Raw genomic sequence first — 14752 nt, forward strand, 5'->3', positions numbered from 1 at the left:
AAAAAAAAACAACAGCTTTTAAGTTCTCCTGTGGTGCATATGTACCATATGTACATATGCATATATATATGTAGTATATATGTTACAATTGTCAGAATCATGTTCTTTTTAGGAAACCAGGTAAGCTAAGGTAAAAGCTCTTCTCCCTCCTTTCTTTTCTTTGGCTCTGCACTGAGCCAAACCTAGCCTCCTTTTCATGCTGATTTCAGTGTCCTTCTTGACTTGGCATCATGATGTTCATTTACCTTTCATGCAGGCTGAGGTCTCTAGCATTCCTGAGCATTTGATCAATTGTGTACGACCAGATGTTCGTGTTTCTCCAAGTTACAGTCAGAACTGTTTGGCTTACAAAAATGATAAACAGATCTCCTACGGATTCCTCTTTCCTCCCTGTAAGTTGTTTGGTACCTGTGTTGGTCATCAGGTGACCAGATGATGCATGATTGCTAGGTGCTGGGTTTTCATTCTGTCAAGTCTAACAGGCTGCTGATTAGGTGTAATTATGGATCCCCCAAAATAGGATCCAGTTTAGAGTCAGAGCCTTTTGAGCTAGAAGGGACTTTAGAGATCCGCTAGTCCAACTTCCTCATGGGAATGATGAGGAAACTGAATCCCAAAGTGGTCAAGTGGCTTACTTAGGTTACCCAGGTAGTAAATAGCTCTTCAGATTCCAAATCCAGGCTGGCAAAAGAGGGAATGCCATGGGCATGAGGGATTTGCAGCACTCTTGACAAAGTACTTTGTGATATCTCTGTGGGTGAGATGGAGAAATGTGATTACCTGTTGGAGAATCTGACCCAATTCATATTGGTGATGCCTAAGTCATTAATGCTACATTGTTTCCATTCATGATTTTTAGATCTGAGCTCTTCTGCAGAATCTAAATATGATGCTTTCCTTGTCACTAACATGATTCCAATGTATCCTGCCTTCCAAAGTAAGTACATTTAGCCTAAGCAGCCGTGAAGATAAACTCAAGCAATTATTATTTGCCTTTTTACCTACCTGTGAATTTAGATAATATTGGAAAAGCGCATTTATATAGCGCTTTATAGATTACAAAATTGCTCAAAATTATCTTCTTATCTCACTCAATTTTCATTACAATTTAACAAAGTAGGTAAATAACAATTTTACAAAAGAACAAATCCATCAAGCATTTACTAAACATTGTTTTCAGAGTGCGGTCTAAAATACCATAGACTCATAAACTGTCTTCTGAATCTCCAAAGGGTGATTAATTTACTTTCAGTGATGTTTTAGTGGCATAGGTGTGATTGTTTACTGATAATTTCAAAATTGGTGATCCATGTAGGATACAGTTCCATTATGAAATAGAACACTCTGTTCCCTGACTGTGCCACATCCATTTGTTAATTGATTCATTTAACAAATATTTATTGAGTCCCTGTGATGCGAAGGCACTGTGCTAATGTCCTGGGGTGAGCTTGAGGTGGCTAGAACAGTGTCAGATTTCAGTGGCTTTACAATTTAGTGACTGGGATAAAGGAATTAGGATCAAGTTGTGCTTTCTATTAGAGTTAAATGCCCTAAGAGGGACACAAACAAAATATTTATGGAGCTTAGATGAGGGAGAATTTTACAATTCATTTCAGACCTTGGAAAAGACTTTGTAAGGGTAAGTAGCATTTGAGCTAAGATGGGGAGATTTTTAATAGGCAGTGAGGATGATGATGAGGAGGAGGAGGAGGAGGAGGAGGGCATTCTAGTTGGAAGGACTGATTGACTGAATAAGCTCTGTAGCATTCAGCATGTATTTCCAGAATATGTTAATTTGACTTGAATACAATTATATATAAAAGAGAGTAATGTGAAAAATATTTAGAAAGTGACATAAAATCATACATAGACCTAGAGCTGGAAAGATGTTAGATTTCATCATGGACCATCACCTTCATGTTAGAGATGAGAAACTGAGTCCCATTTTGGCAAAGAGAAAAGCCTTGGCCACCCTGACACTGGAAGAATGATATTCTTCAGAAGAAATTGTAGTGTGGTTACTTAATTTTGAAACAAAAAACATAGTCTGGATTATAGATAGACTTAGAGCTAAAGGGATCTTACAGGCCATACAGCTACTCACCTCATTTTATGAATGAGGAAAATCGAGACTGAGAAAAATTAAATAACTTGCCTGAAATGATTGTACAGATAATCAGTGTCAGAGGTAGGATTTGAACCCAAGTCCTCTGACTCCTGCACTCATGCCCTTCTACTGTCTCCTAAATAACTTAATTAAAAAGCAGAAGAGTTTCATGTATAGAAAATTCAAGATATTTCTATACATGTATAAGGCAAGGTTATACACACATGTGTATGTATACATATATAATGCATATACACACATATGTCTATATATTAATATTTAAAAAGGCTAGATTTCTTGTTCATTCTCGAGTCTAGTCTGAGCATTTCAGAATCCTATGTCAATATATTCTTGCAAATGTTATTTTGGAATGTGGCTTCATTTAATTTCCTCAAGTCAGAGTTTGCTAGAGGCCTTTGTTCCTTACTGACACATTTTTGTCTAAGCGGTAATAAAGGAAACACACAGTACCATCCTGATGTTGGCATTGCAACAGGCCTTGGACAGAGGACTCACTGTGTCCTCCCACAGCAGCAGGATGGTCTGTTCACATGCCACATTGCTGTGGTCTTTGGCCTTTTGAGTGTTCTCATTGTGTTGGTTTTCTTCCCTCCCCCATTTAGTGCCTTCTGCTTAGATTAGCATTTGGTCTTCCTCTGCCCATCTTCTTTTTCTTTCCATGAGGACCACATTCTCACAAATGATAGAAAGTAGGTAGGAAATCTGACCTTAGGCTGATTTCCTCTGGTCTCCAGGGGGATGATTTTCTGGTTACTGCTGTTATAACTCAGAGAATATTTTCTCCTTTGGTGGGCTGCTGTGTTTAATGCATTTGAAGTAGAGTCTTTGAAGGTATAAAGAGCAGATGGAGAGGCCTGAACAGTGGTTAACTAGCTAATTGGGTTTTCAAAGGACTGTGAGTGTGAGATAATAAGCTGATAACCATTGAATAGGAGAGTATGAACCATAGTTATGTACTTTAGAACCTGTTGATTCCCCCCTTCTTGGTGTATACTTCTGCCTTTTTTTCTCCCCTTCTTCCTTTTTCTCTTTTTTGACCTTCTTTTGATGGGAGAATTATAGTATGTTGTCATTATTAAATAAATGTTTTTCTCCTCTTTCCTTATTTTTTAAATCAACAATTTAAACTTCTTTTTATGATTCTGTCTCTCCAAACCCCGCTCCCCCAATGAAAAAAAATCCCCAAGTTTTTGTTAGTGCTTTGTTAGGAAAAAAGGAGATCCATGGGCATTCAGCTTTGTGGTAAATACAGTATAAATTTTGATAAATATGTTGTGAATAATCCTTGAGCAAAATTATGTGCTCAGTATCCTTGGACCCTCTCAGGTACCACTTGGACATTTATTGAGTGACTTTTGTTTTAAAATCAGTAACATATCACAGTTGGAGCTGTGACAAGTATGGGTACAGTGTTACCATTTACATCCATGCTACTTTCTGTTGCTGGTTAATTGCATCCCATTCGGAATGATGTCCTTGACCATATAACTGGGAGGTAGAAGTTTGTGAGTGCAATTGGGCATGCAGAGCAGTCTAGTCTCATCAGTACTCACAGAGCCAGCACTCTGTTGTTTACTTGGAGGGCTTGTCTTTATTGCCATCTTTCTGAATAATAATGGCAGGATAAAGGAACAAACACTTAAATTGTCTACTGTGGGCCTGCCAATCAATCCATAAACATAATGTGCCTGCTGTAGGCAAGACACTATGCTAAGTGCTATGAAAAAGTTGTCTCATTTGATCCCCATAATAACTTTGGAAGGTAGGTGCTATTATCCCTATTTTGAATTTGAGGAAACTGAGGAAAGAAGAGGTTAAGTGACTTGCTCAGGGTCACACAGTATCTAGAATTGAACTCTAGTCTTTTTGACTTTGAGCCCACCACTCTATTGATTGTACTACCTAGCTGCCAGGCAACAGTTGGAAGCAATCCACCCATGTCTGAAGCTTCACTGAGCACAGCACTGGGTGTTATTAAAAAGCAATCATTCATTTAGAAAATATTTGAGTCACCTGTGGGCATAATACCATGCTAAGTACCATAGGGGAGAGAAGAGTCCATATTTACCCCACAGCCTAGTACAATAAAATATTAACTAAGATATTTTCCCAAGGAAGTTCTCCAATATATGTATATATTTCTATGTGTATCCTTAAAATTAATTTCTTTGAATAAAAGTAAAGCAATAGAATAGTAATAGTAGGTAGGTAAGGTCCTTGAGATGGAAGTCTTATACAACCGATATGTGCCAGATATAAGGTATATCTGGGGGAGCTCTGAGATCAGCTTTCTATCCACTTGTTCCTTGCCATCTCATATTAAGTAGGTGGCACAGTGGGTAGAGTGTTAAAGGTAAGGCAGACATGAGTTTAAATTCTGCCTCAGGCACTTACTAACTGTGTGACATTAGCCAAATCATTTCCTCTCAGTCTCAATTTCCTCATCTATAAGATGGGTATAATCATAATACCTACTTCCTAGGGGTCAAATTAATAAGATTTGGGAATATCTTTGGAAACTTGAAAATGTTATATAAATGCTATTATTGTTGTCGTAGTAGACATTTAATCAACATTTACTGGATTGGAAATAAGGAAATTAGTAACAGTATTAGATTTGGAGTTAAAAGACATGGGTTTGAGTTAAGACTGACCCTCACTAGCTGTGAAATCTTAGCCATGACACTTAACTATTAGTTTTATCATCTATGAAATAATAAAATATTTATATTTTGCTATTAGAATAAGATAAGAAAACTATATGTTATAAACTCTTTGAAGGTTTTGACTTCCCCTTTGCATCTATACTATTTGAGATTTGTGTGTCTCATATAGTTGATATTTGGCAAACACTAGTTGCTGACCTCATAGTGCTTTATGCACTATATTATTATCATCTCATGAATTCCTCCTAATGTGATGAGACCAAAAAGGTTGTTGCTATTTCTCTCATGACCTGGAGTCAAAATAATGTAGTTGATTTTTTCCTCCCTTTGTAGAAACATTGGTACAAAAATAGGAATATTGATAAAATTTCAGGATCTCTAAATCTAATTCCATTTATTATGCATGGGCACTGGGGACGTAATGGTTAAAAAAAAATAAAAGTTTTGTAGTCCCTGACCTTTTTAATGCAAAATGGAATATACACAGATAAAGAAACACAAAGCATATATAATCTGGGGCTCATTATCCCAAGCTTATATATCTTGGCTTCAATCTTGCTAGTCCCAGAAAAATCCTATTTCTTTGACTTATTTTGGGCAACCTCCCTTACTTCTCAGAGTTTCCTCTAAAATTTGAAATATAACTCATGTCTTGGTCTCTACATAATTGGGCAAAAAAGAATTCCTAGACCATCCTATACAAGCACTCAGATTTACTGTGCATATAGGATCCAGGACAACCATTATACATTGCACCCCACAGAAAATACATTTAAAAAATGGGATTAGTAGTCCATAAACAATTAATATAAAGCTCTTCCTCCAGTGAGTGCTACCAGTCCTCTGTTCTCAGAGCTCCACCCTGTGGTTTTGACTTCTGTCAGAAGTAAATAAATGAGGTTGAGAAGGAGGTAAGCCTCTTCCCATAGGACTTGCTTCCTCTGTATAGTTCATAAGGATAATGGAGAGTAAAGACCAGGTTATCTGCTCCCCCATAGCTCAGTGACTTATTTCTCTAACCATTGGGTCACCAAGAAGATGGAGAAAATGAATAACTGAATAGGAAGTCAGGAAAAAATCTCATGTAGAAGTTGCCTGAGCTCTTATTTGAATGAGAGGAAATGAATTCCAGATATGGCAAATTCAAAGATGGTAAAGGAAGATGAATTTATACTATAATTTTAAGTCAGTGGTCTTTGGCTTAGTAAAGTATATTCCCCATCATTCATTTAAAGTCAAAATATTTTGCTCACTCAGGATTGTGTCTTTGTACAGGAATCTGGAATTACTTCCAAAGGATTTTGGTGAAAAGATATGCAACTGAGAGGAATGGAGTCAATGTCATCAGTGGACCCATCTTTGACTATGACTATGATGGTTTACATGATACACAAGACAAAATCAAACAGTAAGACTCAAATTTTCTTTTTAAAATTTTATTTATTTAAATTTAATGTGCACTTCAAATGTATTAATAAATCAAATGGTTGTAATCATTTGGCTAATCTTAATAATTATTTGAATTAATTTACATTTAGTTACCTAAATTAATTAATGATCATATATAGACTCAATTATTAGAATTGATTTACATTTACTTATTTAATTTTATTTACATGAAATTTCTGTATACATTTATTAAAGGTTGCATCTCAAATTTTGGCAATAAAAAGAAACTATACTTTTGAAATCTTTCCCTCTGGATTTCTCTTCATTTTTTCTCTGGCTTTGAAGTTCCTTTGACTCAAATTGATTCAATAAGCATATAAAGAAAGAGCAGCTAAATAGCAGAGTGGATAGAGGGCCAGGCCTGGACTGAAGGGGAATCTGGGTTCAAATATAGCCTCAGATATTTCCCAGCTGTGTGACCCTGGGCAAGTCACTTAACCCCAGTTGCTTAGATCTTCCTGTTCTTTTGTCTTAGAATTGATACTAAGGGAGAAGGTAAGAGTTGTTTTTTTTTTTTAGAAAAAAAATCTAAAGATCTGCTATTTGTAGTATAGTGGACCTGGTTCTAGAGAAATGTGACAAAATCCTGCTGTGAAGAAGTTGATGATCTAGTAGGAGAAATTAGATACAAACAGAAGCAAATGTGATACAAATTAAAATATAAATACATGTGATATGTTATTAGTAATAGATTAATTATACTAGTTATAATTAATAAGTGGTATTAGAGTAGATCAGAGAGATTAGAGTAGATCAGCTAGAGGATTGAGGAGGGAAGCTCCATAGAAAAGGTAACAGGGGACTGGGTTTTTGAAGGATAGGTGGCAAGATGAGATGTCAATAGGCAAAGATCATCAGGACAGGTATCCCAGGTGGTAGGGAATAATATGAACAAAGGCACAGAGAATGATGCTGTATTCCATTGTTAATACAGCCTAGTTGGGTACTCAAAGAGCTTGAGTAATGTTCAAATAGAAATGGAATACTAATAGCCCAGAGAAGGAAAGACTTCAATGTTTGGACCTGGCCTGCCTTTTATGGAAGACTGAAGATGAGTTAGAGACAAGAATTTTTCAGTATGAGAAAGCAGGTCAGGGTTATAGTTTGCTTTGGTAGAAGAATCATCCAGAGCTGTGAGAGTAACTGCTGAAGCACAAGCTTGGCCCAAAGAGTAGGACTTAGAGGAATGGGTTGATTGAATTTATACAAAAGAAGCCTCATGTAAGACTGGATCTATGGAAAAACTCACCTAACAGATGTGCCTAAAAATGAAATGGAAAGCCTTGGGAGAGGTAGTAGTTTTCCACTAATATGAAGCCTTAGCAAAAGATGGTGACCTGTCATTAAAGTATATTTTGGAGCAGAGTCCCTCCCAACTTTGAAGTTCCAGAATTCTACTGATATTAGATTTTGAGCTAAAATTAAAATGATGACAGGGTGGTGTTATGGAAGGAGCACTGGATTTGGAGTCAGAGGACCTTGATTCCAAGTTCTCACACAGCTATTTGTTAGCTATGTGAACCTTGGGTGAATTTATTCAAGCGCTCTTGGCTTCAGAACCATAGCTTGAGGGATCAGAGAAGACTACTTGGAAGAGGTGGTTCCTGAGCAAAACCTTCAAAGATGATAAGGGTTCTAGGAGGTGGAGATGAGGAAGGGGTGCATCCTAATTATAGGGAACAGCTTTGACAAGCATACAGAGTAAGGAAATGGAATGGTGAGTTTGGAGAACAGATTATTGTTTGGTTGTCGAGAATGTAAAGTATGGGGCAGGAGTGGAGGTCATGGGAAATAAGGCTAGAGAGACAGATTACTGCCAAATGGTGGAAAGTCTTAAATCAGTCAATCATCTGGTCAGCTAACATTTATTAAGCACTTACAATGTGTAGACACCGTACCAAGTGCTATAGATAGAAAGAAGACAAATGACAGTCCCTGTTCAAAAGGAATGTACAGTCTGATAGGGGAGATCATATGCAAGTGACTTATGTACAATCAAGTTATAGATCAAATAAATTGGAGATAATCAGCAGAGGCAAGGTACTAGTATTAAGGGGAATTGGGAAAAACTTCTTGTAGAAGGCAGGACTTTAGCTGAGAGTTGAATCTAGAAGATGGAGATGAGGAGATACAGAGTTCTAGGCATGAGGGACAATCAGGTTGAGCTCTGTGTATTTTAACTAACCCTCTTGCCTGCAAATGAGAAATGATCTTACCATGTGTGGGAGTTAATCTGGTTATTGTTAGAGAAGGAAGATTATATTACATTAACATTTTTTTTCTTCTGCCAGACATGTTGAAGGAAGCTCCATTCCAATCCCCACTCATTACTACAGCATCATTACGAGTTGCCTTGATTTCACGCAACCTGCTGACAAGTGTGACGGCCCCCTCTCAGTCTTTTCTTTCATCCTTCCTCACCGGCCAGACAATGAGGAGAGCTGCAATGTGAGTACAAAGGGATGCTGGACCTTTGACCAACATAAACAGCACCTCATGACTTTGCAAGAGGCAACTTAAACAGCCTGGAAAGATTATATAGCTTTTAATAATTTTCAGATGGTTTTTGCCTATGCTACCTCTTTTAATCATCCCTGTGAGCCAAGTTATATGAATATTATCTATAGTGGATAGGGTGCAAGGCTTGAAGTCAGAAAGGCTCATTTTCCCTGAGTTCAAATCTGGCCCCAGAAACTTTCTAGTTGTATGAGCAAGTCACTTAATTCTGTTTGCCTCAGTTTCCTCATCATGAGCTGAAGAGGGAGAGGGCAAAGCCATTCCAGTGTCTTTGCCAAGAAAAACCCAAATGGGATTGCAGAGTTGAACACAACTGAAAAATGAGTGAACATCAGCAGGAGAGGAAATGGAGGCGTTCTTCCATGTACTCTGTATAGATCTCTTAAGTACCTACTTATTTTTGCATGGTCTCCATTAAACTGGGAGCTCTTTGAGGACAGGATCTGTTTTTGCCTCTTCCTTTCCTATTTTATGCTTGGCACTTAGAAGTGCCTGTCTTATAGTAAACATTTAATAAATTACTGTTGACTGGCTGACCCCAGAGTCCCAGAACTAACTAGTGGCAAGCTTCAGTCCAGATCTTTCGGATCCCAGTCCAATCTTTTAGGGTTTGCCTCTCCAGATAGTGTTAATGCTTTTGATCATGATGGTGATGGTGGTGGTGTCAGTATCATTTCTTTAGTGCTTTGAAATTTGGGGATCATTTTATACATTGTATCTCAATTGATCACACAATGCAGGTTCTTATTCCCACTTTGCAGATAAAGAGACTAAGGCTCAATGAAATTAAGTTATTTGTCTATGATCATATAAGTATTTTCTAATGCAGTATTAGAACCTCAATCTTCCTAATGCCAAGTCCAACATTCTATCCACTATGCCACAATAGCTCCCTAAATTAGGGAATCTTGACTGAATTACAGCTAATGTCCACAGTAGAAAAAGCAGTCAGCAAATTCTTAGATTGTGCTTGTTTCATGAAAGTGTTTACTGAGTATGGTTCTTGGATATACAATGCACAACTTGGGAAAACTCACTGTCTGGGGAAGCTAAGTGCTCTCCCCTCCCCCTGTTCCTATCATCATCCTACAATTTTGAGATTTATGGGGAAGGACAAACATATTTAAGTTTTCCCAAGTTGTGCATTGTATATCCAAGAACCAGACTCAGTAAACACTTTCATGAACTTGCAGCCTTAGTCAAGGTAGGAAGCTGGTCTTCAGTTGTAAAGCTTCCAGGATCAGCTGAATAGCTATTCTGAACCCAGAGCTTAGGTTAGAGAACTCAAAGGAAAACCATCGAAATGAAGCTGACCTGTCATCTCTCAACTCTTCTAAAGAGGAAAAAAAAAATGTGAAACTAGAAAAACATCTTGAGAAAATGAATTAGATTTGTCCTGAACTGCCATGATCTCAAATGGCAGTTGAATGAGTCAGGAAATGCCTTTTTACCTTCCTTCAGATGTTTACATTTACAAAAATGAACACTGGTGAAAATGCATATCCAAGGCCTGGATGGAGAAACTCTCCCAGCTGAGAGGACCTTTAAAGGGGAAGGGGAATCTAAGGGGAATCTAGGCTAGCTTGAGACATTCTTTTTTGAAAATGGCGCCATTGCCTTGAGCACCTGATGTAACCTTCCTAGGAGAACTATATTTAGATTTGTCTTTCCCCATGAACTTCAAGACTAGAAGGAAGATAGGAGCAGGGATAGGGTGAGCCCTTAATTTCCCCAGACTGCAAAAATATTCTGCATATTTATGCTTTTTGGCCTGGCACTTCCCAAGACCAGCTTCCTGAATCAACAGCCTCATGCTACATATTTAGCATTGGCACCATGAGCCCACATTCCCAATCCAGGTCTGTGTGGGCTGAAGCTTTCCGAGAAATTCAAATTCCCAGGCTTCAGTTCAGAGTTCAATAAAGCCACTGAGGAGGAAAAAATATGAGTATTTGAAGTTTTAAGCCCTGGGAATTGTAGGATTTCATCTCTTTTGAGCTATTGGCCAGCTTTTAAGAAGCTTTTGTGGGTTTTCTTCTATAATAATCTAGGAACTTCACTGTGTGTGTGTGTGTGTGTGTGTGTGTGTGTGAGTGAGTGAGAGAGAGAGAGAGAGAGAGAGAGAGAGATCCTGTTCTACAAAAGGCCATTGTCTCTCTGGTTTTACTTCTATTTTCTAATTTTTCTAATTAGTAATGATGTTGATTGTCCACTTTGGGACATCTGAATCCCTTCTGACAGGAAAACTTGTGCCAAACCTCAGTAATTGTGAAGCAGCTAAAACAGAAGAGAATTCATGGCTTTCTTTGACTATTTCTGACCAAACCTTCTCAAGCAGTACATTGAGGGCCAAGTTCTCCAGAGAATGTGCTTTAAATAGGAGCCATGCAAATAAGCACTATCCTACAAAGCTGAGGCTGAGGAAGAAGCAGATGGAGAGTGGTAGTGCTTAGAAAATTCATCTTGTCTGCCAAAAAAGATGAATTATTAATAACAAAATATGAATTATATAATTAAATCTAAACAGGGACCTATTAAATACTTAATTCCATTGGGAAATTTTCTTAAGAATTAACTTCTTGGTTGTTCCTGCCTTTTAACATTTGTATTTCTTGGTTATAGGGAATCAGCCAGACAATAAGCATTTATTAAACATCTGTTGTATGCCAGACATTGTGCTAAGTTCTAGGTATATAAAGCGGAGCAAAAGACAGTCCCTTCTCTCAAAGAGCTCACAGTCTAATGGAGGAAGCAACATGTGAACAATTATATACAGAGCCTTATTCAGGGCAATTAGGAAATAATCAACAGAGGAATAATAATAATAGTAATAATGATGATTAGATGCAATTATACACCCTGGCTTTGGAGCTAAGAAGACCAGAGCTCAAGTCCTGCTTCTGATAGCTATGGATTTGTGACCCTGGGCCACTGCTGAAGACAGCAAAGACTAGAAGTTATAAAGAAGGTGTCCAGCAATGTTCATTGGTAAAGGGGAAAAGGGGCTTCCTCACTGGCAACTATTTCCCAGTCTGCTGAAATCAGAGATCTGGCCAAAAATAAGAGTAACTGAACACTTACATTAATATGTCATTTAGTCCACCAAAAAAGGTAAACTAAATGCTCAGGATACAAAGAATGACCAAAATAGACTCTGCTCATAAGCATTTTAGTTTCTAGTGGAGGAGACAGTGGATTAATAATTAGCACTGAGCATCTTAGTGTTTTCAGAGCCCATAATGAGTAAAGTACCATATTAAGGACCAAAATAGATTGAAGGTCAAAAATCCTTAATGTTTCCAGAGCACTTAATGAATAAAACACTCTATTAAGGGCCAAAATAGATTGAAGCCCTATGCTTTCCCACTTGTGTGATTGATAACAATTCTCTAAACCTCTTTCTACCATACTTCTCCATCCATAAAATGGGTGAGTTATTTCATGTCCTTGTTCCCTTGTGAAGTTATTGGGAGGAACAGATTTTGTAAATCTTTAAGTGTTAATGTGAACCATCATTACTACATTTGATGATGGACTAGAAAAACAATTTAACCCCAGCGTTCAGCCCCACCACTGGAGAATTTTATGGGAGCTAAAAATATTCCAAGTCTTAGAGGACTTACTGCAATTAATCTAGAAATTCAGTTCTTTTTACTTAGTGTGTCATACTTTTGTGATTTGCATCATGTTAATTATTCCAGAACAACAGTTACTTCATCTGTCTCCACAAAAAATTGTTTGCATGTATGTGTGTGTGTGTGTGAAAAGGGAGCAGGGAATAAGAGTTCTATGAACATATTCCTTCTCATTTGTAGTAAGCCATGAGCACACCCCAAGGCAGATAGCCACAAAATACAAGCTATACTTACACTAGATGTAAATAGTGTTTAGTGTGTTTGTTTTTCAAATAAAATTGACAAGAAAGTGAGTTTGATTCATATCTTGTAATAGTGATATGAGTTATTATTGTATTGAAGAGTTTTCCCCTAGGTCATGCCCACTAATCTTGGGTATCTTCCAAGTTTCTGCCCTTGATTCTTTTCTTTTTCCTTCAATTTTTAACTTGGCAATTTATTAATTTCCATGGATTCAGCAATCACCTTAGATCCATACTCAATTTTGTAAAAATTAGGCTATGAAAAATGGAACATGTTGCCTTAAGATTCAATGGTTTCCTCCTCGTAAGAACCAAGAGACCATTTCTTGAGTATATTGTAGAAAGGGTGTTTGTTCAGATATAGGTTGGATTAGATGACTTGATTTCATTTACTCTTTATCAGTAATTCCTAAGCACTCAATCAATAAATATTTATTAGGCATTCACTGTGTGCTACGCATTGTGCTAAATTTTGGGGACATACCAAAAAAAATAAAAGGCAAAAACATCAAAACATGGTTCTTGACCCTCAAGTTGCTCACATTCACATTCAAGGAGAGACAACATACTCAAAATATTTATATACAAGATAAATCAAGTATTAGATATTCCAATATAAATGACTTCAGATGCTACTTCCAACTCAGTGATTCTTGAGAGGAACCCATGCATATATGAATTCATTTTGTTTTTGATATTATCAAAATATTAATGTGGAATCAACCATTCTGAAAGACATAGAATACATCCTCGTATTTTCATGTGTTGGCCCAGTGCCCCTCTTAATTCTTCTTGTGAAATGAAAGAACTTTTTAGATTACTTATATTGTATCTGTTCTGTTCTAATTTAACAGTCCTGGAGGGGGGAAATGCAGAATTCATCAGGGGCATTTGGGTTTTCTAATTTTGATTTATGTCCTGAGCATTCATTAAGTTGAATTCCCCCACACACCACATGTCTCATTTATTTGGTCAAACTAACTGCTGTTGAAAATGTTTACAGTTAAAAGTTGGTATTTGTGGGGCCTTTCTGACAGGACTGTGGTAGAGAGAGAGGGGGCAGTGCTTGTGTGTGCATATGTGTATATGTATGTGTCATAAGAGAGAACGAGGGAGTTCATTGGCTTCATGCCCAGAAGCGTGTAGAGGTCATTTGTGGAGGACCATCGAGGAGCATTTCCTTTGGAAAATTCTAACTTCAGAATATGGATGGCTCAAGCAGAGTTGCATTTCTCTTGTAGAGCTCAGAAGAGGAATCTCGGTGGGTTGAAGATCTCTTGAAGATGCACACTGCCCGTGTGAGGGACATCGAGCAACTCACCAGTCTGGACTTCTTCCGAAAGACCAGTCGGAGCTACCCTGAAATATTGTCCCTAAAGACATACCTGCATACATTCGAGAGCGAGATTTAACTTTCTGATCTTTCTCAGTGTAGCCCTTTATCAACTGGTGTATATTTTTATATTGTTTTATATTTATTAATTTGAAACCAGGACATTAAAAAAGTTAGTTATTTTGCTCCTATACCAAATCTGACATATTAAGCCCAAGTGTCACCACTGTTTTTCTCTAATGCTTAATTTAGATAGGCTTACATTTTGAGTAGAGCTTGTGATACTGCAGTTTGAGTTTTTAGTGGAAGCTTCTGAATGGTCCTGCAGGAGTGATATTTGCATTGAGGAAATATTAATCTTCTAGTGCACAGTTGCTACATTTATAGTCCTGTACTGTATCGAAATACTGAACTTGTAAAGTTACATTCATTTACTGTTAACGATGACAGACATATTTAAGCCTTATAGACCAATCTTAAATATAATAAATCACACATTCAGTTTTGTAATGTTTTACATGACTTTGATTTCACTCTTGAACCACGTTATAAATTAGCAGATACTTTAAATGGTCATACACACATAAAAGTCAATTCTAATTTGTGAGCCTCACTTGGGCGCAGTCCAGATGGCCATTTGTATGTTTCTTCCATCCAAACACAGTTATCTGCATGGGGTAATTTCAATATAAATCTTCTAGAAAGCAATCTACCGAAATAGAAGACCTTAAGAGATCTCTCCTAATATATGTTACTTATTTAAAAAATCTTTAAAAAATTAA

The 14752-nt window shown here is 37.3% G+C and overlaps 1 protein-coding gene across 7 annotated transcripts in view; it reads left to right on the forward strand.

Moving 5' to 3' along the window:
- Positions 1-14484, forward strand: part of ENPP2 (ectonucleotide pyrophosphatase/phosphodiesterase 2) — a 200078-nt gene extending 185594 nt beyond the window's left edge. For all 7 annotated transcript variants that reach the window (XM_056823161.1, XM_056823158.1, XM_056823156.1 and 4 more), the window contains 5 exons: positions 257-392; positions 860-937; positions 6070-6202; positions 8535-8691; positions 13879-14484. In XM_056823161.1, the coding sequence (XP_056679139.1) occupies positions 257-392; positions 860-937; positions 6070-6202; positions 8535-8691; positions 13879-14049 (675 nt within the window). In that variant the 3' untranslated portion in view covers positions 14050-14484. The remainder of the gene's footprint in view (positions 1-256; positions 393-859; positions 938-6069; positions 6203-8534; positions 8692-13878) is intronic.
- The last annotated feature ends 268 nt before the right edge of the window (positions 14485-14752 follow it).

This window comes from Monodelphis domestica, chromosome 3 (assembly GCF_027887165.1).
Source record: "Monodelphis domestica isolate mMonDom1 chromosome 3, mMonDom1.pri, whole genome shotgun sequence".
NCBI classification, from domain to species: Eukaryota; Metazoa; Chordata; class Mammalia; order Didelphimorphia; family Didelphidae; genus Monodelphis; species Monodelphis domestica.